The following is a 27,914-nucleotide window of genomic DNA, read 5'->3' as shown; positions in this document are numbered from 1 at the left end:
GGAGACTGGGGGTCCAACACCAGGGTGCCGGGGGGTGGGGGGGTCAGTTTCTGATGGGAGTTCTCTTCCTGGCTTGCAGAGGGCCTCCTTCTCCCAGGGAGAGAGCTAACGCTTTGGTGTTTCCTATAAAGACAAGAATCCTATGGAATCGGGGCCCCACCCCTATGACCTCATTTAACCTTGATTACCTCTGTAAAGGCTCTGTCTTCAAATACACTGGGGATTAGGGTTTCAGCATCTGACTTGGAGAGTGGAAATGATCACAAACATTCATTCCATAACTAAAGGGTTTTGCAGGTGTAATTATGCCAAGGGTCTAGAAATAAAATCGTCCTGGAATATCTGGGTGGGTCCTAAATCTGATGACAAGTGTCCCCATAAGAGAAAGGCACGGGGAGATTTGAGACCTGGAAGAGAAGGCCACGTGGAAAGGCAGGTGGAGAGACTTCTCTGTCGCAGCTGGGTCTGCCTGGGACAATGTGAGGGTCGTAGGGGAAGGAAGTGTTCTCCCCCTGCCTCAGAAGGAACATGGCCTATCAACACCTCAGTTTTGGACTTCTGGCCTCCCAAACTGTAAGAGAATACATTTCTGTTGGTTCAAGCCAGTAGATTTGTGGTAATTGTTTGGCAACCACAGAAACTCACATGGGGCCATGCACACCTTTCATTAGATATTTTTTGAGGAATTTGATCTTCTAGATGGTATTTAAGAAAGTTTCGTTTTCACTGGTTCGTTACGAACATATAAAATTCAGCTAACTTACATTAACTTGCATCCTGTGACTTTACTAGTTTCATTTTAAGTAAGAATTGTACTTTTTCCTTTCCAATCTTCATGGTTTATTTTTCTTTCTTTCTTACAAAATGCTAGGTGTAGGCTTTTCATGAATGCCATGTATCAGATAGAAGAAGTTTCCACCTGTCTCTACTTTTCAAGGATTTTGTTTTCAATCATAAAACAATTTGCCTTTTCTGTAATTATTGAGATGCTCATCTGAATTTTTCTCCTTCATTCTGCTAATATGGTGTATTATAGTGATTTTCTTTTTTTTTTTTTAACGTTTATTTATTTTTGGGACAGAGAGAGACAGAGCATGAACAGGGGAGGGGCAGAGAGAGAGGGAGACACAGAATCGGAAATAGGCTCCAGGCTCTGAGCCATCAGCCCAGAGCCTGACGCGGGGCTCGAACTCACGGACCGCGAGATCATGACCTGGCTGAAGTCGGATGCTTAACCGACTGCACCACCCAGGCGCCCCGTGATTTTCAAATAATAAACCAATCCTTCTTGTATTTCTGGGATGAACCCTACTTAATCATGGTCTATCACCCCCTTTAATCTGCAAGTAATGTATTTATTGATGTAGTTGACACACAATGTGATGTTGGCTTCAGGCATACAACATAGGATTCAACAATTCTACACGTGCAATGCTCACCATGGCAAGTTAATCACTGTCTGTCACCATACATTATTACAATATTATTCACTATGTTCTCTATGCTTCACTTTTCATTCCTGTGACTTATTTATTTTATAACTGGAAGTTTTCGCCTTTTAATATTCTTCACCTATTTTTCCCACCCCCGTCCCTACTCTTTTGGCAATTACCAGTTTGTTCTCTGTATTTATGAGTCTGTTTCTGGTGGTAATGTTGTTGGTTCATTTGCTTTGTTTTGTTGTGTCTAGATTCCACATGTGAGTGAAATCATATGGTATTTGTCTTTCTCTGACTGACATATTTCACTTCGTATACACCTTCTAGGCCCATCCATGTTGTCATTAATGGCAAGAGCTCATCTGTGTTTATAGCTGAGTAATATTCCATTGTGTATCTATACCACATTTTTATCCACTCAATCTGTTAATATTTTGATGAGGATTTTGGCATTTGTGTTCATGAAAGATGCTGGTCTATAATTTTCTTTTCATTGTATGTCACTGTCATGTTCTTCTATCAGGATTCTATTGACCTCACTAAATAAGTTAGCAAGCACTGTCTCTCTATATTTTTAAACAGCTTATTCGAGATTGGTATTATTTCCTTTATAATGTTTGGTGGGATTTACTGATGAAATCGTCTGGGCTTGGAGGTTTCTTTGAGAAAGTTCATGGTGGACGCTGTGATGATGCCCCTTGAGGAACAAAGGACTTATTTCTTCAGAGTCTGAGGATGTTTTCAGCTGTTATGTCTCAGCCTGCCCCACCAAGGGCTGCCTTAGCTGGAAACCTGCCTTCTCAGGGCCACATGCTCCTAGTGACTGGTTGGCTGGGGATAAAGCCCCTGCCCACCTGAGCCATCTCCGGAGAGTTCTGCAGACCAAGACTGTCTCCAGAACCTTCTGCAAGGCCACGAAGGCCCCCCCTTTGACTCTGAGTCCTGGCTGTACTTCTTGCTGTCCCCAATCCCGCTTCCTTCCTTTCTGTTCCATGGAAATTGACCCCAAGGGCACTCTCTTCACAACCTGTAGCTCGTGTTCTCGTCTCATTGGCTTCCTGGAAAATCCAACCAGAGCAAGATTTTGGATAACAATTTCATTCCTTAGTATACACAGGGCTATTTAAACCTTGCTATTTCTTCTTAGGTGAATTCTGATAGTATTTTTTTTAATATTTTTTTTTGTTTGTTTAGAGAGAGCACAAGCAGGGGATGGGCAGAGAGGAAGATATATATCTAGATATAGATAGATAGATAGATAGATAGATAGATAGATAGAGATATATTTCAATTAGTTCAAGTTGATGGACAGTGGTTTTCAGATACATTTTATACCATTATGAATTTTTGTCTAGTTCTATTCATTATTGAGAGAGATGTGTTGATATCTCCACCTGTGTTTGCACATTTTTCTATTTGCCCTTTAACATGTCCAACTTTTGCTTTGTGAATTTGAGGCTCTGTTATCAGTTGCACACACATTTATGACTATTGTGGATTCATGTTTTGGTAATTTAATCTCTGTGTGATGTCCCACATGTAGGACTTCTTGTCTTGAGATCTGCTTTGTTTGACGTCAATATCAGGCCAGCTTTCTGTCCTGTGTTTGCCAACACTTTTGCTTTCCATTTATCTGTGATTTTATATTTAATGTGCATTTCTCTGAAAACAGGATATAGATGGGTCTGGTTATTTATTAAACATAACAATCTCTTCCTTTAGTTGGGTGATTTTCCATTTTAATATAAAGTAACTTACAGTGTGATTGGTTTTGAGCCTACAGTTTTATTGTTTTCTCTTTGCCCTGTCTATTCTGCTTTTGTTCAGTTCATCCTTTGCTGCCTTCTTTAACACTTCTTCTCCTTTACTAACTTCTTAAACTACTCTGTATCTTTTTTTTGAAGTTGTTTTAGTAGTTAAAAGACATTTTAATCTATCAGAGGACATCATCAAACAATTTTTTTTCTAACCAGAAACAACGTAAGAAACCTACAGCAATAAATTCCATCTGTCCTGCTCCTTGCTGGCCCCTTACTGTCATTCAATACCAGCTGAACACTACACAACACACTCCCATTATTTTTGTTTTAAACAGTCAATCATCTTTGAGTCTGGAAGGCTTATTGAACTTTCTTGTGGTGGTCTTCTCCCGCGGATGAATTTTTAATTTTAAAATATCTGAAACACCCTTAAATTCCCTTCATCTTGAAGAATATTTTCACTGAATATAATACTGTAGGTCGATAGCTTTTTCTAGCATCTGAAAGACGATATTTTATTGTCAGCATTTCTCATGGTAAAGTCACTCATCGTCATTATGACTACTACCCTCTACTCAGTGTTTACTTTTGCCTGGTTTCTTCTAGGCTTTTCTAATTGCCTTTGGTTTACATCAATATGGTGGCTACATGTGATTTTATTTTTATTCATCTTGCTTTGGGTTTGGTGAGTTTTGTTTTTTTCTTCAGTTTGTGATGCTGTTGTTCATCAATTTTGTAAAAGTCCAAGATAATGGACTAAATCAAACAATCTCTCCAGCCCTTTACTTCTCTTGGCACATTTGGGGCTTCAATTATTCATATGCTGGAAGAGTTAGTACCCTATGGAATATGTATGCTCTGCTTTATGTTTTTTGATATTGCATTTTTCATATCTAACATTTTCACTTGCTTCTTTTGCATAATGCTCATCTCTCTGCTGAAGCTTCTCATTTGTTCATGGTCTTCCTTTACCACAAAAATTTTGAATGTAATCATTATAGTTTTTTAAAAGCCCCTGTCTGATCATTCTAATGGCAAGGATATCTGTGGGTGTGCCTCTTTTGGGTGGTTCCCCTGATTACTTTTCTTGCTTGCTAATGTGACTTATAATTTGAAACTTTATTTTATGCTGGGCATTATGTCAGCTTGGGATACTATCACCAAATAGTACATAATAGGTGGCTTAAACAACAAACATTTATTTCTTGAGGTTTTGGGGACTGGGAAGTCGAAGATCAGGGTCCTGGCAGATTCAGTGCCTGCCTCCTGGCTTAGGGCGGCTGTCTTCTGCTGTGTCCTCACATGGCAGAGAGAGGGGGCTGTAGACCTCGCTTCTTACAAGGACACTAATGCCATCATGGGGCTTCACCCTCAGGACCTTATCTAAAGCTAATTACCCCCCTACACACACACACACTTCCTAATACAATCCCTTTGGGGGTTAGAATTTTAGTTAACAGCCAATTAACAGGCCCAGAGGTCATTGGATAAAAAAAACCTCAGTCTCCTTGAGGAAAGACTAGAGACATTACCATAATTATGTATACAACTCTACCTTTAGCCTTGGCATTTTACAGGGTACAATGGGAAAAGGGAAACATATTCATCGAATATAGACTATTGCAGAAAGAAAGGTAAGAGGTAAGAGGTGCCCCCTCTCCACCACTTCTAAATAATAAACTGAAGCTCCAGGGCAATCACAGACATTGCTACCATTAAAGGTTGGCAAATTCAGACAGTAATTCCTATCACATTAGCATTCAATCCACCTTTTCCATTTCTTACAGCTTCCTTCAGTTTGTTTTTCATCAATATCTTAATGTTTTTCCATGCACAGAACTTTCATCTCTTTGGTTGAATTTATTCCTAAATATTTTACTGTTTGTGGGGCTGTTGTAAGTGGGATTGCTCTGTTAATTTCTCTCTCAGATAGTTCTTGTTAGTGTTGAGAAATATAGCTGATTTCTGTATGTTGACTTTGTATTCTGCAACTTTGCTGAATTCATTTATTAGTGCTAACAGATTTTTTTTATGGAGTCTTTAGTGTATACTATATATATATATATACGTATATACGTATATGTGTGTGTGTATATATATATATATATATATCATATTATCTGCAAACAGAGACAATTTCACTTCTTCCTTTCCTGTTTTGAATCCTTTTATTTATTTTTCTTGCCTAATTGCTCTGGCTAATACTTTACATACTATGTTGAATACAAGTGGTGAGAGAGGTACCCTTGTCTTGTTTCTGATCTTAAAGGAAACACTTTTAGCTTTCATCACAGAGTATGAGGTTAGCTGTAGGCTTGGCATATATGGTCTTTACTACGATGAGGTATGTCCCTCCATATCTAACTGGATGAGAGTTTTTAATCATGAAAGGATGTCAAATTTTGCTAAATGCTTTTTCTGTATCTAATGAGATGAACAGAGGAATCTTAGGCTCCATTCTGTTACTGTGCTGCACCACCTCTATGGATTTGTGTGTGCTGAAGCATCCTTGCACCGCACAGATAAATCCCATTTGACCATTGATCCCATTTGATCCTTTTACAGCAGTTTCCCTTAATCTGTGGTTTTGCCTTGTGCAGTTTCACTTACCTGTAGGCAACCATGGTGTGAAAGCAGGTGATCTTCCTCTGATGTATATCGTCAGAAGGTCAGTAGTAGCCTAACGCTACATCACAGAGCCTGTGTCCTTCACCTCCTTCATCTCATGTTGTGGGCATTTTATCATCTCACTGCATCACAAAGAGAAGGGTGAGTACAGCACAATAAGATACACTGAGAGAGAAGAATCACATTCACATAACTTTAGTTACAGTATATTATTATTATTGTTCTATGTTATTATTATTCATTATTGTTAATCTCCTACTGTGCCTAATTTATAAAATGACTTTATCATAGGTATGTATCAGAAAAACATAGTATATATAGGATTTTATACTATCTGGGATTCCAGGCATCCCCTGGGGGTCTTGGAATGTATCTCCTGTATATAGGGGGATACTGTTAGAATTTTGAAATCACTAATTAATTTGATATTGTTCATAGGTTCATAGTTTCCCATAATTCACATTGGCTTCATTACTACAGTGCTTTTATTTTCTTCTTTCTTTCTCTTCTTTTTTTTATATGAAATTTATTGTCAAATTGGTTTCCACATAACACCCAGGCTCATCCCAACAGGTGCCCTCCTAAATGCCCATCACACACTTTCCCCTCCCTCCCACCCCCCATCAACCCTCAGTTTGTTCTCAGTTTTTAAGAGTCTCTTATGGTTTGCCTCCCTCCCTCTCTTTATTTTTCCCCCTTCCCCTCTGCATGGTCTTCTGTTAAGTTTATCAGGATCCACACAAGAGTGAAAACATATGGTATCTGTCTTTCTCTGTATGACTTATCTCACTTAGCATAACACTCTCCAGTTCCATCCACGTTGCTACAAAAGGCCATATTTCATTCTTTCTCATTGCTAATTAGTATTCCACTGTATATATAAACCACAACTTCTTTATCCATTCATCAGTTGATGGACATTTAGGCTCTTTCCATAATTTTGGCTATTGTTGAAAGTGCTGCTATAAACATTGGGGTACAAGTGCCTCTATGCATCAGCACTCCTGTATCCCTTGGGTAAATTCCTAGAAGTGCTATTCCTGGGTCATAGAGTACATCTATTTTTAATTTTTGAGGAACATCCACACTGTTTTCCAGAGCAGCTGCACCAGTTTGCATTCCCACCAACAGTGCAGGAGGGTTCCCATTTCTCCACATCCTCTACAGCATCTATAGTCTCCTGATTTGTTCATTTTAGCCACTCTGCCTGGTGTGAGGTGGTATCTGAGTGTGGTTTTGATTTGTATTTCCCTGATGAGGAGTGATGTTGAGCATCTTTTCATGTGCCTGTTGGCCATCTGGAAGTCTTCATTAGAGAAGTGTCTATTCATGTTTTCTACCCATTTCTTCACTGGATTATTTGTTTTCAGATGTGGAGTTTGGTGAGCTCTTTATAGATTTTGGATACTAGCCCTTTGTCCAGTATGTCATTTGCAAATATCTTTTCCCATTCCATCGGTTGCCTTTTAGTTTTGTTGATTGTTTCCTTTGCAGTGCAGAAGCTTTGTGTCTTCATGCAGTCACAGTAGTTCATTTTTGTTTTTAATTCCCTTGCCTTTGGAGATGTGCCAGGTAAGAAATTGCTGCAGCTGAGGTCATAGAGGATTTTTCCTGCTTTCTCCTCTAGAGTTTTTATGGTTTCCTGTCACACATTCAGGTCCTTTATCCATTTTGAGTTTATTTTTGTGAATGGTGTAACAAAGTGGTCTAGTTTCACTCCTCTGCATGTTGCTGTCCAGTTCTCCCAGCACCATTTGTTAAAAAGACTGTCTTCTTTCCATTGGATGTTCTTTCCTGCTTTGTCAAAGATTAGTTGGCCATACTTTTGTGGGTCCAATTCTGGAGTCTCTATTTCATTCCATTGATCTGTGTGTCTGTTTTTGTGCCAATACCATGCTGTCTTGATGATTACAGCTTTGTAATAGAGGCTAAAGTCTGGATTGTGATGCCTCCCACTTTGGTCTTCTTCACTATTACTTTGGCTATTCAGGGTCTATTGTGGTTTCATACAAATTTTAGGATTGCTTGTTCTAGCTTTGAGAAGAATGCTGGTGCAATTCTGATGGGATTGCATTGAATATGTAGATTGCTATGGGTAGTATTGACATTCTAACAATATTTCTTCTTCTAATCCATGAGCACAGAATGTTTTTTCCATTTCTTGGTATCTTCTTCAATTTCCTTCATAAACTTTCTATAGTTTTCAGCATACAGATCTTTTACATCTTTGGTTAGGTTTATTCCTAGGTATTTTATGGTTCTTGGTGCAATTGTGAATGGGATCAGTTTCTTTATTTGTCTTTCTGTTGCTTCATTATTAGTGTATAAGAATGCAACTGATTTCTGTACATTGATTTTGTATCCTGCGACTTTGCTGAACTCATGTATCAGTTCTAGCAGACTTTTGATGGAGTCCATCGGGTTTTCCTTGTAGAGTATCATGTCATCTGCAAAAAGTGAAAGCTTGACTTCATCTTTGCCAATTTGGATGCCTTTGATTTCCTTTTGTTGTCTGATTGCTGATGCTAGAACTTCAAATGCTATGTTAAACAAGAGCGATGAGAGTGGACATCCCTGTCGAGTTCCTGACCTCAGAGGGAAGCTCTGAGTTTTTCCCCATTGAGGATGATATTAGCTGTGGGCTTTTCATAAATGGTTTTTATGATGTTTAAGTATGTTCCTTCTATCCTGACTTTCTCGAGGGTTTTTATTAAGAAAGGGTGCTGCATTTTGTCAAAGGCCTTTTCTGCATCGATTGACAGGATCACATGGTTCTTTTCTTTCATTAATGTGATGCATCACATCGATTGATTTGCAAATGTTGAACCAGCCCTGCATGCCAGGAATGAATCTCACCTGATCATGGTGAATAATTCTTTTTACATGCTGTTGAATTCGATTTGCTAGTATCTTGTTGATAATTTTTGCATCCATATTCATCAGGGATATTGGCCTGTAGTTCTCTTTTTTTGCTGGGTCTCTGTCTGGTTTGGGAGTCAAAGTAATGCTGGCTTCATAGAATGAGTCTGGAAGTTTTCCTTCCCTTTCTATTTTTTGGAACAGCTTGAGAAGGATAGGTATTATCTCTGCTTTAAACGTCTGGTAGAATTCCCCAGGGAAGCCATCTGTTACTGGACTCTTATTTGTTGGGAGATTTTTGATAACCGATTCAATTTCTTTGCTGGTTATGGGTCTGTTCAAGTTTTCTCTTTCTTCCTGTTTGAGTTTTGGAAGTGTGTGGGTGCTTAGGAATTTGTCCATTTCTTCCAGGTTGTCCAGTTTGTTGGCATATAATTTTTCATAGTATTCCCTGATAATTGTTTGTATCTCTGAGGGATTGGTTGTAATAATTCCATTTTCATTCATGATTTTATCTATATGGGTCATCTCCCTTTTCTTTTTGAGAAGCCTGGCTAGAGGTTTATCAATTTTGTTTATTTTTTCAAAAAACCAACTCTTGGTTTCATTGATCTGCTCTACAGTTTTTTTAGATTCTATATTATTTATTTCTTCTCTGATCTTGATTTTTTCTCTTTTTCTGCTGGGTTTGGGGTGTCTTTGCTGTTCTGCTTCTAGTTCCTTTAGGTGTGCTGTTAGATTTTGTATTTGGGATTTTTCTTGTTTCTGGAGATAGGCCTGGATTGTAATGTATTTTCCTCTCAGGACTTCCTTCGCTGCCTCCCAAAGCGTTTGGATTATTGCATTTTCATTTTCATTTCCTTCCATATATTTTTTTAATTTCTTCTCTAATTGCCTGGTTGACCCACTCATTCGTTAGTAGGGTGTTCTTTAACCTCCATGCTTTTGGAGGTTTTCCAGATTTTTTCCTGTGGTTGATTTCAAGCTTCACAACATTGTGGTCTGAAAGTGTGCATGGTATGACCTCAATTCTTTTATACTTATGAAGGGCTGTTTTGTGACCCAGTATGTGATCTATCTTGGAGAATGTTCTATGTGCACTCGAGAAGAAAGTATAATCTGTTGCTTTGGGATGCAGAGTACTAAATATATCTGTCAAGTCCATCTGATCCAATGTATCATTCAGGGCTCTTGCTTCTTTATTGATCCTGTGTCTAGATGATCTATCCATTATTGTAAATGGGGTATTAAAGTCCCCTGTAATTACCACATTCTTATCAATAAGGTTGCTTATGTTTGTGATTGTTTTATATAGTTGGGGGCTCCTGTATTCGGCGCATAGACATTTATAATTGTTAGCTCTTCCTGATGGATAGACCCTGTAATTATGATATAATGCCCTTCTTCATCCCTTGTTACAGCCTTTAAATTAAAGTCTAGTTTGTCTGATATAAGTATGGCTACCCCAGGTTTTTTTTTAATTCCAGTAGCATGATAGATAGTTCTCCATCCCCTCACTTTCAATCTGAAGGTGTACTCTGGTCTATAATGAGTCTCTTGTAGACAGCAAATGGATGTGTCTTGTTTTTTTTATCCATTCTGATACCCTATGTCTTTTGGTTGGAGCATTTAGTCCATTTACATTCAGTGTTATTATTGAAAGAATAGGGTTTAGAGTCATCGTGTATCTGTAGGTTTCATGCTTATAGTGATGTCTCTGGTATTTTGTGGTCCTTGCAACATTTCACTCACAGAATCCCCCTTGGGATCTCTTGTAGGGCTGGTTTAGTGGTGATGAATTCCTTCAGTTTTTGTTTGTTTGGGAAAATCTCTATCTCTCCTTCTATTCTGAATGACAGACTTGCTAGATAAAGGATTCTTGGCTGCATATTTTTTTCTGTTCATCACACTGAAAATTTCCTGCCATTCCTTTCTGGCCTGCCAAGTTTCAGTAGATAGGTCTGCTATTACCCTTATGTGTCTACCTTTGTATGTTAGGGACCATTTATCCCTAGCTGCTTTCAAAATTCTCTCTTTATCCTTGTATTTTGCCAGTTTCACTATGATATGTCATGCAGAAGATCGATTCAAGTTATGTCTTAAGGGAGTTCTCTGTGTCTCTTGGATTTCAATGCCTTTTTCCTTCCTCAGATCAGGGAAGTTCTCAGCTATGATTTGTTCAAATACACCTTCAGCCCCTTTCTCTCTCTTCTTCTTCTTCTGGAATTCTTATGATATGGATATTATCCCATTTGATTGCATCACTTAGTTCTCTAATTCTCCCCTCATACTCCTGGATTTTTTTATCTCTCTTTTTCTCAGCGTCCTATTTTTCCATAATTTTATCTAATTCACCTATTCTTCCCTCTGCCTCTTAAATCTGTGCTGTAGTCACCTCCATTTTATTTTGCACCTCATTTATAGCATTTTAAAATTCCTCATGACTATTTTTTAGTCCCTTGATCTCTGTAGCAATAGATTCTCTTCTGTCCTCTCTGCTTTTTTCAAGCCCAGCGATTAATTTTATGACTATTATTCTAAATTCTTGTTCCGTTATATTTCTTAAATCGGTTTTGATCAATTCGTTAGCTGTCGCTACTTCCTAGAGTTTATTTTGAGGAGAATTCTTCCATTTCATCACCTTCGGTAGTCCCTGTGGTAGCTCCAAACTGCAGGGCACTTCCCTTAGGCTGTCCAGAATAACTTGTGTTGGTGGGCGGAGCCGCAGTTAGACCAATGTCTGCCCCCAGCCCACCACTGGGGCAACATTCAGACTGGTGTGTACCTTACCTTCCCCTCTCCCAGGGGCAGAACTCACTGTGGAGTGGTTGGCCCCTATGAGGGCTGCTTGCACACTGCCAGGCTTGTGGTACTGCTTCAATGGGATCTGGCCAGGGCGTATTAGAGGAGTGGATCTGCAAGGTGCACCAGGGCGGGGGTGGGGGCGGGGGCAGGGGGGAGGTGGGGAGAGGCAGGCTTAGGCTTAGCTCGCTTTGCCATGGGTGGTCCCCTGCAGGAGGGGCCCTGCACACTGGGAGGGAGGCAGTCCCATGAGAAGGATGGATCTACAGAAGCACAGTGTTGGGCATCTGTGCAGTGCAAGCAAGTTCAGTGGCAGGAACTGGTTCCCACTGGAATTTTGGCTGGGGTATGGGAGGGGGAGATGGCGCTTGCCAGTGCCTTTGTTCCCCTGCCAAGCTCTGTCTTTCCAGGACTCAACCACTCTCTGTCCCAGCGTCCTCTTGCCCTCCTCGCTCTCTGAGAGCAGAGCTGTTGACTTTTAACATTCCAAATGTTAAGTACCGCTGGCTGTGAGAACTCACGAAGTCTACCCCTCCACTTTTTGCAAGCCAGACTCGGGGGCTCTACCTTGCTGGGCAGGCTGCCCCTCCACCACCCCAGGTCCCTCCCACCAGTCCCTGTAGCACATACCACCTCTCTGCCCTTCCCACCCTCTTCCCTGGGCCTCTTGTCTAAGCTTGGTTCCAGAGAGTCCGTTCAGCTGGTCTTCTGGCAGTTTTCTGGGTTATTTAGGCAGATGTGGATGGAATCTAATCGATCAGCAGGACACGTGAGCCTAGCATCCTCCTATGCCGCCATCTTCCTCTCTTTTTCTTTCTTTCTTCTTTCTTTCTCTTTTTCTTTCTTTCTCCTTTCCTGACTGGTTTTTTCATATGATCTGTCTTACAGCATATAGATTTTTTTTCTTCTGCTTGATCATTTCTGCTATTACTTTTTTCATTTCATTAATTGTAATACTCAGCTTCAGCAATTTTATTTGGTTCTTTTCTATGATTTCTGTCTCTGTTGAATCTCTCATTTTATTCATGTATTTTTTCCAATTTCATTGCATTGTTTAACTCTGTTCTCTTGTAGCTCACTGAGCTTCCTTAAAACAATTATTTTGAATACTCTGTCAGGCAGTTCATATATCTCCACTTCTTTGAGGTTGGTCACTGGAAAATTATTGTTCTCCTTTGGTGGTGTCATGATCCTTTGATGTTTCCTACTGCTTAAAGTCTGGTGTTTCTGTCTTTGCATTTGAAGAAGCAGTCACTTCCTCCAGTCCTTACTCACTGGCTTTGAGAGAGAGAGACCTTCATTGGTCAATCTAGCCAGGTATTATGAGGCTCTCAGAACATTTCTGTGGATGCTTCCACTCTTTACTTCCTGTTCTCCCTTGGCAGGTAGACAATTATTAAGATTGTATGTCTTCTTTTTGTGGTCAATCCCACAAAAGCATGCTGAGTGCTGATAACCTCCTGTTTGTTTTCCCTGGGCTGGTGCCCTGAAATGCTCATGTTTGTGAACCTTCTCCCAAATCAACAGAGTCAGGCTGGCTTTCTGTGCTTCCTTGCTAGCCATCTGCAAAGGTCACACTCATCATCCATGGGAGTGTGATCTGGGAGTTGGCCATAGGGTGTGCAAGGGCTGTGCTTGAGGTATATAGAGCATTAGGGATACCCAGGGGTCAGTTTGGGATCTCTGCAGATGAGGAAAGATGAATACTGAAATATACACACATGAAATAAATGATGTTTGGGATTTGTTCAAAAATAAGTATTGACGTGGTTAAGGGTTATAAATTAGACAAATTGGGCCATCTATTGATACTTGTTAGAAGCTCTCTGATGGGTACATCAGATCTATTCTGATTATTCTCTTATATTTGCTTATCTTTAAAAATTCCCAGTAAAAGTTAAGACAACTCTATTAAAAGAGTAAAAATATTAGTTACAGAATTGGAGAAAATATTTCTAGTGCATTTATTTTGTAAGTACATGTATCTAGAATATATAAAGAGCTCCTAGAAATCAGTAAGACAAAGATAAAATCTTATAGAAAAAAAATGGATAAAAGAACAGACATTTTACAAGAGAGCGTATATAAATGGCTAATTTGAAAAGTTGTTCATCCTTTCAGTCATTTGGGAAATGAAAATTAAATCAAAATAAGATACCCCTTTCATGCCAAATAGAAAGGATACTGTTTTCAAAAGCTGATGTTACCAATTGAAGAGGCTACGAATGGTAGAAATGAATGTTTATAAATGCTGGTGGGAGAATAAATTATCTTGACTACTTCAGAAACTAGTCAGCAGTTTGTACTAAAAATAAATAATCTCAATACCATCTGAGCCAGAAATTTTACTCCTAGGTATATACCCAAAGAAATGTATAAATTTGTTCACTGAAAGACATGTACAACTGGATATATCCATATTGTAATACCTACCAATACAACTTTCCAAACATAGTAAGAATAAATAGATTGTATCATATTCATAAATATAGAAGCATACAGTAATATGAATCAATGAACTAATGGTACATGTAAAAATATAGGTGAATCTTGCAAACACAATGTTGAGATACAAAATAGTATATACCAGATGAATTCAATTATGTAAATTTCAAAACAAAGCAAATATGACTTATAATTTCAATAATAAAATCATGTTGGAGGGGCTAGTGACTTGGATGAGCCACACAGGGAACTTTTGACTTGGTAGATATATTCTCTCTTGGCTCTGTGTGTGCTTACAGGAGTCTTTATACTCTCAAAATTCATTGATCAAAATTCATTGAGCTACACTTAGGAGTTTTACATTTTTCTGCATGTATAATTCAATGGGAAAAATGTAACAAGAAAGGTCAAACCACCCATGACAACCAAAAAAATTCCTTTTATATTGTTGCCAAAGGGCCAACCCCCTAATGTATAAAGAGCTCCCCAAAATCAAGAAGAAAAATATTTACAAGCTAATAGTGAAATGGGCAGCAGCATCTTCAAGTATGGGCAGATATTTCACAAATGGTTAAATGGCCTTCAAATATATAAAAAGAATATCAGTCTCATTCAAAATAAAAAATGCAAAATAAAATGGCAATAAGATACCATTTCTCAACTATCAGTTTGAAAAAGAAATCCAATTAACTAAAAATAAATGAATAAAAATAAAGACACTTATATCTTTAAAAAAATAAAATAGAGTATTTACAGCCCAAAAAAGAAAGAAAGAAAGAGAAACAAAATCCCAAAAGTTGACAATATACTATATCGGTGAGGCTCTAGGGAGAAGTAAATGATGTATTTCATCTTAAGCTCTAGTGAAAAAATAACTCGCACAAAGTAAACACTAAATATTCACTTTAAGATTTACAAGTTAGGTATGTATAACTACCAAGAGGGACTATGGATTTAAAATTCAATCCAGAGAATATATTTTTTCCTACAATTCTTAGCCCTCAAGGAAGCATTGATTCCTTGTGGGAAAAAATAACTATTTCAATAAAATGACCCTAAGAAAGTTATAGTTGGATCTGAAATTTTCCTTGAAGCTGGAAAGTAGCTTAAGTGTTCATAAATATAGAGGTAGAAAAAAATCTGGGGAAGAGCTAACTCTGAAATGCAGGATTTATTCTATAGGAAGGAGAACCAAATGGCAGAATTCAGGAGGATTCATTTGCTTTGCAAACCACTTGTGATACTACTTTTTAATATTTTCCCCATGGCCCAAACTCCTTTCTCCATGAGTTTTGCTTAATTGCAAATGGGAGATTGGTTCCCTAATGTCAAAATTTCTAGCCCCAATCCTATAGTCACATTTCCTGAGGATTAAAAGACAGGGAGACCCCGGGTACCCCTGTAATATTTCAAACGGTGGAGAAGACAAGGAGATTTCGGGGAGTGAAACATGACTTTGGACAATGCCACAAACCCAAGAGGTAAGGGCACGAGGAACATCAGAGACACTTTCAGAGCACAAGGAGCCTCAGTTCTGAGAGAGGGAAATTACTTTTACTGGTTATGCTCTCCTTGACCTTAGAGACTGAAATTTTTCCTTACTGGAGGTCATTTCGACAACAATGGGTTTGTCTTAGGGAAACAGGCTACAGAGTACAGCAGAGGGGAGGGATGATCATGGCATGTGGATTAAAAATAATTTAGGAATAAAACTTATTTAGAGTAAAAGGAAAAGAACAGTGATATTCAAATATTTAAGTAACAAGAGTAAAGTAAGGTGCTGAGTTTAAGTTGGACAATTTTTTTTTTTTTAATTTTGGGATTGCTACTTATGGGAAGGTCTAACGACAGTTGTGGGAAATTATGCTGGGCAATTCTCTGGAAGCATGAGTGATCTTTTCCCCCAAAACAATGTAGACTTGGTAAGTCGTCTGCTTAGAGGTTTGGGAAATGACCTCAATAATCAAGTGGATGAACCCCTATTTACCAAGGAACCATATTACTGCATGTACATGATTAGCAATCTGGAAATGATTACCAGTGGTTTAGGGACACTACAAACTCATTTTAGTGACACAATAGTCCAGGAAGTTTGCTGGCGTGCACGGTATTATTACACCCATTAGGCATCATAAATGATACAAAGAGATACACTTTTTTTTCAGGACCATTTTAATTATGCCTCTTGGTCACCGCTCCTATTCTACTAAAGATAAGGAAAGAAAAAACATTTCACACTATTTGACACTAAGAAATTATGCACTTAAAAATATACTTTATACTAAGACAGCTTGAGGAAAATTCATTTCAAATGATTGTTGTGAGGTATTTATTTAATGTAATTTAGATGAATTAGGATGTAAACATATTTCTGAATACATCTTCATGATTCTTAGCCTTTGAAATCTGTCTCTTGTATTATTATAAAAGTTCTTTTTAACAATTATTGTTTCCAGGAAATGTCATTAAAATCAAAATTTTCCTTTTCCTTCCTTCCTTCCTTCCTCCCTGTCTCTCCTTCTCTTTCTTTCTTTCAAAAAGAGTAGTGAATAATATCCTTTGAAGGTGTGGACATTACAACTGGCTCAGACTAAATTTTGAATTGGGTGAAACTTCAATTCAAGTTTGGAGACTTCATTTCTATTTTCACTGCCTTTCTTCCTTCAGGTCAACTTGTCTGGGTCTCAAAACTTCTCTGCACCATCTGAAGGTAGGACCCCTCCCCATACTCAGAAGCTTTTATAGGCTATGCGATAACTTCTCTTTTCCCTCATATCAAAAAATCACAATATGAGTGGTGAATGATGTATCTATGGGAACAGTGTACATTTTATCAGGATAATAATTTAACCCAAAGTACCTAAACTTTCATTATTCCTTCCTGCCTATAAAATAATTCTGCATATTTGTACTATGGATATGATTAATTATAAATAAATTGATGACTAAAGTATTTTAGTGGTCATGGGGAGATACGTGCCACAATAAAAACAATTAGGATTTAAATCCTTTATTCTATCCACCTCTGTGCTGTTTTACATCAACTCATTGAATCTCCCTAACAACCCTCATGTGAAAATTACCTGAGTCAATTGTTCAAGGACAGTAAACTAATAGTATAAAAATAGAATATATGCGGCCTCTACTCTCAGTGACTGCCTCTTTGAATGACTTAATCAATACTCTGGAGTGAGAACATTTAAAGCACAAAATCAGTAGATTGTATAGCAGTAAAAAAATTAATAACAAGCACCAGGAGTTCTAACATATACAATAGCAAGACCATGGCATATAGCTCGGCAAGGACTATTCAGTATTACCAGAACAAAGTAGGATTACACAGGGCTGCTCCTTGGGCCAGGTGCCTTGTTTAACATCCAGTGTTTACTGGCTAATTATAAAAAGAATGCCTAATCAGTGAATAAAATTTGGAAATGCAGAACACAATTATATAATGAAAACTATTAATAATCCCAAAGTCACAGATAATCTAAATTATCATTCTTGTAGTGTGTTTTCCAATGCTTTTGTATGCTTACATTTTCATATATTTCAGCAATATTTGGAAAATATTTCATATTTTATATTAGGCCTGCCCATATACTAAGACATTGTAAGCATCATGAATAGGTATTACATATTTAAAATTAATTTTATTGACTATGTAATAATCTAATCAATGGATACATGATCTTTGACATTTCTCTGTTCTGAAACATCAAGCTTATTTTTTCTAATTTTCCCATAATGTACATATAGCAATGATGTTTATCCTAGCATGTAAATATTTTTGTGCATTTAATCATACATCTAGAATGTTTTCTTAAGGAGGGGCTCCTGGCTGGCTCATTTGCTTAAGCGTCCGACTTTGGCACAGGTCATGATCTCATGGTTTGTGGGTTCGAGCCCTGTTGTCAGGCTCTGTGCTGACAGCTCAGAGCCTGGAGCCTGCTTCAGATTCTGTGTCTCCCTCTCTCTCCCCCTCCCCTGTTTGCACTCTCTTTCTCTCAAGAATAAATAAATATTAAAAAATTTAAAAAAAAAGAAGTTACCTTCTCTAAAAATTAAAGTGTTTAAAAAAGCCCTTCACTCACGGAATCACTTCTTGACTGACAATTATTATCTTAATAGTAATACTTATATTTATGTGATGCATTGTACGTTGCTCAAAGTTTGAGTATAACATTCCTGAATTATATATTTGCTTGATACATAAGGAAAATGAAGCACATGCCCAGTGTGTGTGTGTGTATGTGCAAGGTCATATATTTGGGAATTCTCACATCCAGGACTCACGCTGGAGAATCTATATAATGTTCTTCACAGCTCTGTCCATTGTGTAATCACAGTTTCCAGAAAACAGAAGATTATATTATACTGAAGCTTTATTACAGGACAGCCTGTGTTGAAAATCTTTGTACTTGGAGGTGTGGCTTAATGGAAGGAACAGTGAGGCCATCCATGAATACCACACTTTTTTTTTAGTTCATGATATTTGATACAAATATAAAAGTGTTTGACATAAGTAAACTAAGTGAAAGTGTTTGTGCTATTAGTCCTAGCTGTGTTAACTCCTACTAATTACCCTTTGGCTAAATATCATGATAAATTAATTCCATGAGTGCATTACCTTGGGTCCTTGGGGTTTTAGCCATATTGACTTAATTACCAGAAGAAAGGAGAATTTACCTTCACTGATAGTGACTTTCAAGGGTGGTAATTTTACATGCTATAATAGAAATCCATTAAAAATCAGCAAGAAAAATGAATTGAAAGGAATTAAGTTAGAAAAAATTGAGTAAATTAGAGATTTATTGAAGCTCCAATGTCTTGGTTTCTCCCAATCCTAACAGATATGATATCTTCTTTCTGTAACAAATAATTAGTAATGCCTCTTTACTATCTTGATCTTTGCAATACTCCCACTTAGCAAACTAAATGAAGACCAAGGATTAAAACATGGTTGTTAAAAAAAAAAACAAAAACAAAACAAAACAAAACATGGTTGTTAAGATACAGATATGTAATTGTTAATTCTCATTATTCTTGCTGAAGTTATAAAACGCAGTATGTTAATTATTTTCTCTGTTTCACACCCCCTGCCCAGCTTCTGTGTTGCTTCTAAGTCCACAAGCCAGCATCAGGTTCTAACCACAGGATAACAAAGCTCCCAGGATTCTGACTGTGTTGTTTCTGGCAAGTAGTGTTCCAGAAATGGGAAGATTCAACAACACCTTTTCTCACCCCGATGGCTTTGTTCTGGTGGGCTTCTCTGAATGGCCCAGACTAGAAATGGTTCTTTTTGTGGCTGTCTCCACCTTCTACATAATGACCCTCCTCGGAAATTCAGCCATCATTTTCTTGTCACACCTTGATCCCAGACTCCACACACCCATGTATTTCTTTCTGGCTAATCTCTCTTTCTTGGACCTCTGCTACACTACCTCCACTGTCCCGCAGATGCTGGTCAACATACAGAGCCACCGGAGAAGCATCAGCTACACGGGATGCATAGCTCAGCTTTTCGTCTTCGTTGGCTTAGGATCCACTGAATGCATACTTCTCTCAATAATGGCCTTTGATCGTTATGTCGCTATCTGCCGGCCTCTCCATTACATAGTTATCATGAACTCTCGGCTTTGCCAACAAATGGCAGTGGTGGCTTGGGGAACAGGTTTCAGTAACTCCTTGGTGCAAACAGTGTTAACTTTCTTGTTGCCTCGCTGTGGTCAATATCGGGTAGAGAATTTCTTCTGTGAGGTACCTGCCATGCTTCAATTATCATGTGTTGATACACGGACCAACGAAGTCGAGATGTATGCAGCTGTGGTGATCATAAAAGTTATCCCCGTTGGATTAATTCTGTTCTCTTATCTCAACATTGTCAGAGCAGTGGTTGGGATCCAATCTACTGAGGGTCGCAAGAAGGCCTTCAACACATGTGGGTCTCATCTGCTGGTGGTCGTTATGTTCTATGGCTCAGCTATCAGTGGTTATGCGTATATGGCGCCCAAGAGCAATTCAGCCAAACTGAAGGGCAAGCTTCTTGCTCTCTTTTATGGACTTGTAACTCCAATGCTTAACCCTCTTATCTACACCTTGAGAAACAGGGATGTGAAGGGAGCAGTAAAGAAGCTACTGGGGAGAGAAGAGCAGGGGTGAAGCACAGCTTAGGAGAAGGTGGTTCCTTGCAATTCGTGTCCTCACTCCCAGAATGCCTGCCATGGACGCCATCACCAAGGTCCAATAGCAGTGGCTGCCTGTTATTCCTATTACCTTTGTATTTCAGAGGAAATAAAATGCTGACTATTCTCCCTCTAAAATAATGAAAGAGCTCTAAAAATAGATAATGAATATTCATAGATTTTAGTAAAGTATTGCATTTGTTGCCATGCTGTCTTTTCCAATGAAGTCTTAAAATTAATAACCAAGTAAGTTTTCTTGTCACATGGCACATTAAAACTGGTGATTAAGGGGCTAATCTTGAGACTTGTTTAAAAAACAGGAAGAGGACTGTCTGAAATAACTACATTATGCCACAAAATTAGAAGAATGCCCTTATACTCAAGAGGGAACTTCATTTCCTCCACCCATATTTTCTTGTGTTGTCAGTATAGCTGTTGTACCTCTGACCTCATTTTAGTCAATATTAGAATGAAGCATCCTCAGGGAGCCACATCCATGCTATGAGCATTGACACAGTTCTGGGGAAAAAGGCGTGGATGTATAGAGAGCTCTCTGCAAGACCTCTGCCTGTTTGTTCATTTATCCAACCCTTCTAGCAGCCTCTTTTAGCATATTTTAAAAATTCAACATGTTCTCATATGGAAGTTTTTCCTCATGGCCAATATACAGACAACATGTATATCTCTCAGCAATGGCTTTTGATCTGAAAACACTTGTTTCCCAATCAGTATAAATTTTATTTTTGGTGCTCAGTCATCTTTATCAGCATTCTCAGCAGGCAAAATAGAAAAATAGACATTTTTCTCCAAAACGAAAAGCAAGAAAGCATATAAGTTCTACACACAGGATAGATATCCCCAACGCCATGTGTTTAAGGATTTTTTTTTAATTCTGGTTAGCTAACGTACAGTGTAATAATAGTTCCAGGTGTAGAATCTAGTGATAGAACACTTCCATACATCACCCAGTACCCATCACGACACATGCCCTCCTTAATCCCCATCACCTGTTTCCCCCATCCCCCACTCAAAGTTCCCTCTGGTCACCAGAAGTTTGTTCTCTATAGTTGAGAGTCTGTTTCTTGGTTTGCCTCTCTCTCCCCAGTTCCGGTTTCATAGATTCTACATTTTATGTAACCATTGCTGGATGAAAGGCCTACCTCGAGGCAAGGATGTGTAGGCTTGACACAACCAAATATCTTGCATGTACTATGAAAACAGCCCAAACATCGAAAGAACATTCCTACTATCAATACGTCTTATTAAATTTTAATTACTTCTCTTCCTATCTTCTTGTGCAAGTTATGGTTTCACATTTGGAACAGAGGGGAAAAAATGACCACATCTTCATCTGGGTAAATTTACAGCAGAAGAATATGAAAAAGCATCTACTCTCAAAGACTGTAATGTACAAGTTATTTTATTAGTGGCGACACACAGTGGTCCTTTCTACCTATGTCTGAGCAGTGGGTATATAGTTCAATTCTCCTGAAGAGTAATGAAAATGAGCTGTTTGAAGATGTGACAAAATTTCTGACATCGTTTTCTATCAAAGACTTCATTTTTGGAGGAGTAGATTTAGATCTACAGCAAAACTGAGAGATTCAGAGAGACCCCCCCCCCATGCCCCTGCCCCTCTGCACACAGCCTTCCCCACTATCTACACCAGAGGGGACATTTGTTATAATTGATGGACCCACACTGACACATCGTTATCACCCAAAGTCCATTATTTACATGAGGGTTCACTCTCAGTGTCCATTCTGTGGGTTTAAGATAAATACACAATGACACGTACCCACCATGATAGTATCATACAGAGTGTTTTCACTGCCTGAAACGTCCTCCGTGCTCCACCTGTTCATCCCTCCCTCTCCCAGTGCCAGGCAAACACTGAACTCTTTACTGTCTCCATAGTTTTGCCTTTTCCAGAATGTCATACAGTTGGAATCGTTATGGTATATAGCCTTTTCAGGCCAGCTTTTTTCACTTAATATGCATTTAAGTTCCTCAATGTCTTTTTACGGCTGGATAGCTCATTTCTTTTTAAAAAGTGATGAATCATATTCCACTGTGTGGATGGACCACAGGTGATTTATTGATTCACCTACCGAAGCACATCTTGGTCCTTGCTTCCATGATTTTTCAATTACGAATCCAGCTATGATAAACATCCATGAGCAGGTTTTTGTGAGAACATACGTTTTCAACCACTTTGGGTAAATACTAAGGAGTGTGACTGCTGGACCACACGGTAAGAGTATGTTTAGTTTTGTGAGAAACCACCAAACTGTCTCCCAAAGTGGCTGCGCCATTTTGCATACCCACCAGGAATGAATGAGCGTTCCTATTGTTCCACATCGTCACACACACTTGGTGTTGTTTGTGTTCTGGATTTGGGTCATGCTAATTGGTATATAGTAGTATCTCACTGCTGCCTTAATTTGCATTTACATAATGACGTACGATGTGGAGCATCTGTTCATACGCTGATCTACCATCTGTTCCTTGCTAAGGTTAAGGTTGTTGGTGCACTTGTTAATGAGGTTGTTTGTTTTCTTAATGTTGAGTTTTAATAGCTTTTTGTATATGTTGGATACCAGTCCTTTATCAGATATGTCTTTTGCAAACATTTTCTCCCAGTCTGTGGCTTGCCTTCTCCTTCTCTCGGTCTGTCATTCCTCTTCTATCCCAATATAAATTTCCTCATTTTTTCTAATATGTATATGCTTGTGTGTGTGCCCTATGTACAGGTGTTGTATTTCAGAAGTGTATACAGGATGAGAAATCACGTTTCAGACATTACAGACATTGTATTCCCAATCCTCTCTAAGGGATCATGACTATCCACCCTCCCTAAGCATTTACGTATCTTATGTTGTTTGTGACTTGGTAGAGGGGGTAGGGAGTAGGTTTTGTGACTGAGTCTTGGTTTTTCAAATACACTGATCTTTTCTGGATTCTATCTTTATGTAAATAAAGTTGGTATTCAAGTTGTTTGGCAGAATTAAAAAGAAAAGTTAGTGGGTTTTACCCCCATTTACAGGCCTGATATGTATCACATGCAGAAAGGTAAGGGCTATCGAGCAGTGTCTATTCTGATAGTCTGTTGTGACCTCAGGGTGTAAGAGGTGCGGGATGGAGTATTTCAAAGGATCTTGTGTGTACATGGTCCCGAGCTTTTAGGCTTCATTTCTTGGTCACATATGGTAACTATAACCCTGGGAAATTTCCGTTAAAATGGTTGGTTCTTCAATTTTGTTGAATTTTTTTAAGCATAAGGGACCTTCCCTTCTTCTGAGACTTTGCAGCTACCCTTTATCAGATTTTTTTTTTCAACGTTTATTTATTTTGGGGACAGAGAGAGACAGAGCATGAACGGGGGAGGGGCAGAAAGAGAGGGAGACACAGAATCGGAAACAGGCTCCAGGCCCTGAGCCATCAGCCCAGAGCCTGACGCGGGGCTCGAACTCCCGGACCGTGAGATCGTGACCTGGCTGAAGTCGGACGCTTAACCAACTGCGCCACCCAGGCGCCCCTACCCTTTATCAGATTAAGAAAGTTCTCTTCTATTGTTGGTAATGCTAGGTGTGTCTTTATGTTAACGTAAATGGATGCTGTTTTTTATACAGCTTTTACTGTAGAAAGAGAAAAAAAAAGACTTCTACATCTATTGAAATGATTATATAATTTTCCCTTGTTATTTTTTCTAATATAATATATTCTGTTAACTGACTTTTTAACATTAAAAAGAACTCTGAATTCCTACAATAAAATCAACTTTGTTATAATCTGTTTTCCTTTTTATAAATTGCTAGATTAAAAATGCTAATTATTGGCTGGAATTTTAGATTATGCTCATGAGGGAGACAGGCTTGCAACTTTACCTTCTAATCGAAGTCAGAGGATTTGGAATACTTGATATCAAGATTTACTATAAAGAGACAGCAATTATGGTCTCTTATGGGTGTAGGAATACACACAGAAAACAGTGAAGTACAGTGGAGGATCTAGAAACAGACCCACCTGAACCTGGACATTAGGTTTATAAAGAACTTGGCAGCGGAGAGGGGGCATGGCGATATTTAATAAGATAAATAGTACTTTGTCTATCCACATGAAATCAATATTGACACTTTGCCTCAGAAACTACTTCCCCATAGAGTTTAGATATTATAAATTTGAATGGCAAAATATTAAACCATCTGGGAAAATAACCCTGAAGAATATGATCATGATCTTGGGGTCGGCAAAAGTTTCAAAAAACCTAATGCATACGTAGCACTAACTATAAAGGCAGTAACTGATAAATTAGACCACATTAATTCTAGAAACTTCTGCTAATCACAAGATACCGCTAAGAAAGTGAAAAGGCAAACCACAGAGTGAGAGAAGATGTTTATAATACAACTTCAAAAGCTAGACCAGAATATATAAATAGTCATAAATCAAGAAGAAAAAGACAAATGACCTAATGAAAAATGGCCTGAAGTGCTTCACAAAAAATGAAATGACCGATCAATATACAAAAAGATATTCACCTACATTAGTCACCAAGGAAATGCAAATTAAACTCACAGTTCAATACCACCGCATGCTTACAGGGTTACCTGAACTAAAACAGACTGATAGTTCCAAGTGTTGGCAAAACGTGAATAGATGGAATTCTCATCCATGGCTGGCGGGAGTCCAAGTGGCTCGTCCATCTTGGAAACCAGTAGGCAGTGCACCTACTAAAGCCTAGTGTATGCATATCTTCGTACCCAGGAATTCTGCTGCTACAGATACGCAGAAAGTAGCTCAACTAAAATGCTTATGCAAACAGTATTAATAATAAAACGAAATAGAAATTGCCAACTATGCATCAGTAGTAAAGTAGATCGATAAAATTGTAATATATCCTTACATATAATACTATACAGCAACGAAACAAAGCCTCGCTACCTGTGACATCCCAGGTGAATCTCAGAAACAAGTCAGATGGAAAGATTAGTACTACATGTTTGGACGCACGAAAATTTCAAAAACAGGTAAAACAAACTTTGTAGACATCTGGATGATGATTACCTTTGGGGAGGAATGTGGAAACAGCAAATGGGATGGATATGAGGGGGTCTGGAGGTGGGGTAACATTCTAGATTTCCATTTGGAAGTGGTTGAATGTGTTTTGTTCTCACTTTGTGGTAATTCAGTTAGGTTTAGTGTTTTCTTCATTATGTATGTTATGCTTTATAAAACAATTAAGAATCCATGTCAAATGGGATAAGCTGATAGTATACTGTTACTTGTAAAACAAACAGGACGCCTTTGCATTTCAAGAGGAATATTTTCATTATCTCCCTCTTTATGAAGACAAGGAATACTGATCTATTTGCTAAAAAAAACCTCTTATTTATAAAAATTGAAAATTTTATCAACTCTTGTGCACATTAGATCCATAAAAGTAATAGAACATGATTTAAAATAGAAACCAAAGCGTTCATGTACACAAAGGAAATAAAGACGTACCACTAAATATCATTGGATCACTCCAGAATCCTCACTGATGAGAAATCCTAGTAGTGACCTGATTCCCTTTGAACTTGGTGAGATACCCTTCTGTGCTCATGTCCCTTACCATAGTGACATTGGTTTCCATCAGTTTTTTATTAAAAGATGAGCTGGCTTAAGGTTTGGGAAACACTAAATCTTGATTTACACAGCTATACAAAACCCTCATTTTCCCGAATCAATTTGTCCAATTTGCAATGACTTGACTTATCTTACCTAAGGAGGCGTGAAGGAGCACTGATTCCAACTCTTTCATCATTTAAAGACTTTAGCAAACCAAAGAAGGCTGAATGTGAGAGACCGGGGATTCAGTTTCTCTTCATTTTTGTTAACACCAATACAATTCTGTTACAATACAATACAATTTTGTTAACACCAAAAATATCTGTTGGAGAACCTGGGATGCTGCGATACACTTTGGCACACAAACTCCATTTTGCACACCGACAATTATTGGGCTTGCCCTGAATCTACATTTAAAAAGTCAGAGTGTTGGGAGGAGGAACAGAGTCCTGAGCTTCAGGCTGGGAACACTCACAGTCATACAGACACAACACACAGAGAAGATTCAGCAAAAGTCAGAGAGACAGAAGACTAAACCTCTCACCCTGGGACTCCCGGGCCAGAAAACAGCCCTGCTAGACAGACAAGAGTCCTCACACAAGTAAGCACACGCACTTACACACCGAACGAATCAGATTCACCCTTCGCCTGGCTGCGGCCGAATTCCCAAGATCTGTCACTGGACAGAAATCACTTAACACTCGAAATGTAAAGGTCACGACTGAAAATCCGGTCTGCTGGCACCACTGCGGACACGACTGGCTGTGCACCATCGAAACATCAACGGAACGCTAACTTGGCAAAGACTCAGGTGTACATGCAAGACCGAAAACAGCTCAACCGGGAAACTCACCAGAACAGACTCGGGAGGGTGGCTGCAGCCGAGGAGGTCCCCTGCAGACCACCTGTTTCCGTTGGTCCAGCGTGGGGTCCAGGGGCGCGGCATCGCAGGGACCTCCAGGGATGCACTGCTAATTAGCTCAAAGACGTCCAGCTAATCAACGGCACACTATTTATACCGGAGATCAATCAGGGGACTGATTTAACTCGGCAAGGCCAACACTTACAGAAGAGAAAGGGCTGAGACCCGAGCAGGTTGACTGGGGGCATTCTGGACTGGTCACATCTGCACTGCAGGTCAACAACTGGCTGGCAGGTGACACAGGTGTGTGTCAGGAGACGCAGCAGAGAGACGGCAGGAAGCAGTGTCGGCTGCCTGTGGGTCTGGTCCTGCAGCCGGCAGCCAAGGTCCTCTGATTCGGGCTCCCTGTGCCCAGTCTTCAGCGCGAACCTGGCCAGGTCGGTGCCCTGCGACCAGCCAGCGTCAGGACGCGGTCGACCCGCATTGAGACGGGAGGTAGGGTGTGCGCGCATGCGTGTACGTGCGCGTGCGTCCCGTGTGTCCTTGTGCGTGCGCGCGAGTCCTGTGAGTGCGTGAGCACGTGTGCGCGCGTCCTGTGAGTGTGCGTGCGTCGTGTGCATGCGTGTGCGCGTGTCTGTGTGCGTGGGCGAGAGTGTCACGTGTGTGTTGTGTGTCGTACGTGGGGGAGCCGTGCACATTCAGGAGGAGGGTAAGGATACAAAACTCACAGAGAGCATATGGTGACATAAATGGACATATACAAGTGGGGATTAATTATTGCCCAGTTCTTCCAGCTTGTGTCGTCTTTTTCCTGGAGATCCACCCTGTTTCGTCAATGGCATCTTGTAAGATTATGAGTAAAATAAAGAGATTTTGCCTAAACAAACATCTTCGCCCCCCTTCTAGCAGTTGTCCACAGAAACTAGCAAAGGAGGGTTAGGCAGTTTTCGAAAAAGATCCACATAATTATTCAGTACACTACCCTGACACGTGCATTTGTCGACATCGTGCTAACGCAGGCTTCGCGGAAACAGCGTAACACTGGTTTCAGGTGGACTGTGTAGTGACCCATCACCTACAACCCCTGATGCTCCGCCCCGTGGCCTCCTCCATCCCCATCAGCCATATCCCCATCCACCCCTCCCCTCTGGTGGCCGCCAGGGTGCTCTCTAGAGTTCAGAGTCTGTTTTATGGTTTGCCCTCTCTGTCTCTTTTTTCCCTCTATGGTTATCTGCTTGCTTCTTAAATTCCACACATGACTGAAATCATTTTGCTTAGCCTAACACCCTCTGGCTCCATCCAAATGGGTATGTTTTGAATA

General features: G+C 39.3%; 1 protein-coding gene and 1 long non-coding RNA gene across 2 annotated transcripts; one reads left to right on the top strand and one right to left on the bottom strand.

Moving 5' to 3' along the window:
* Nucleotides 1-36: 36 nt before the first annotated feature.
* Nucleotides 37-27,077, bottom strand: LOC123607912. The gene is made up of 3 exons (XR_006716971.1): nt 26,799-27,077; nt 5,810-5,949; nt 37-123 (listed from the first exon to the last, which is right to left on the bottom strand). It is a non-coding gene; the product is annotated as an uncharacterized LOC123607912 (long non-coding RNA).
* Nucleotides 19,080-20,241, top strand: LOC123607911 (putative olfactory receptor 2B8). Its single transcript, XM_045497157.1, has one exon. The coding sequence runs from the start codon at nt 19,148-19,150 to the stop codon at nt 20,093-20,095; it is 948 nt and encodes a 315-aa protein (XP_045353113.1). The 5' UTR covers nt 19,080-19,147; the 3' UTR covers nt 20,096-20,241.
* Nucleotides 27,078-27,914: the final 837 nt, after the last annotated feature.

The sequence above is a fragment of the Leopardus geoffroyi genome, chromosome B2, assembly GCF_018350155.1.
Source record: "Leopardus geoffroyi isolate Oge1 chromosome B2, O.geoffroyi_Oge1_pat1.0, whole genome shotgun sequence".
In the NCBI taxonomy this organism is placed as follows: Eukaryota; Metazoa; Chordata; class Mammalia; order Carnivora; family Felidae; genus Leopardus; species Leopardus geoffroyi.
Note: the sequence above shows the minus strand (reverse complement) of the source record. Positions and strands in the feature narration are given on the sequence as shown.

What these genes read in the sequence shown, in the direction of transcription:
- LOC123607911 (XM_045497157.1), top strand. Translation starts at nt 19,148, where the DNA reads ATGGGAAGATTCAACAACACCTTTTCTCACCCCGATGGCTTTGTTCTG.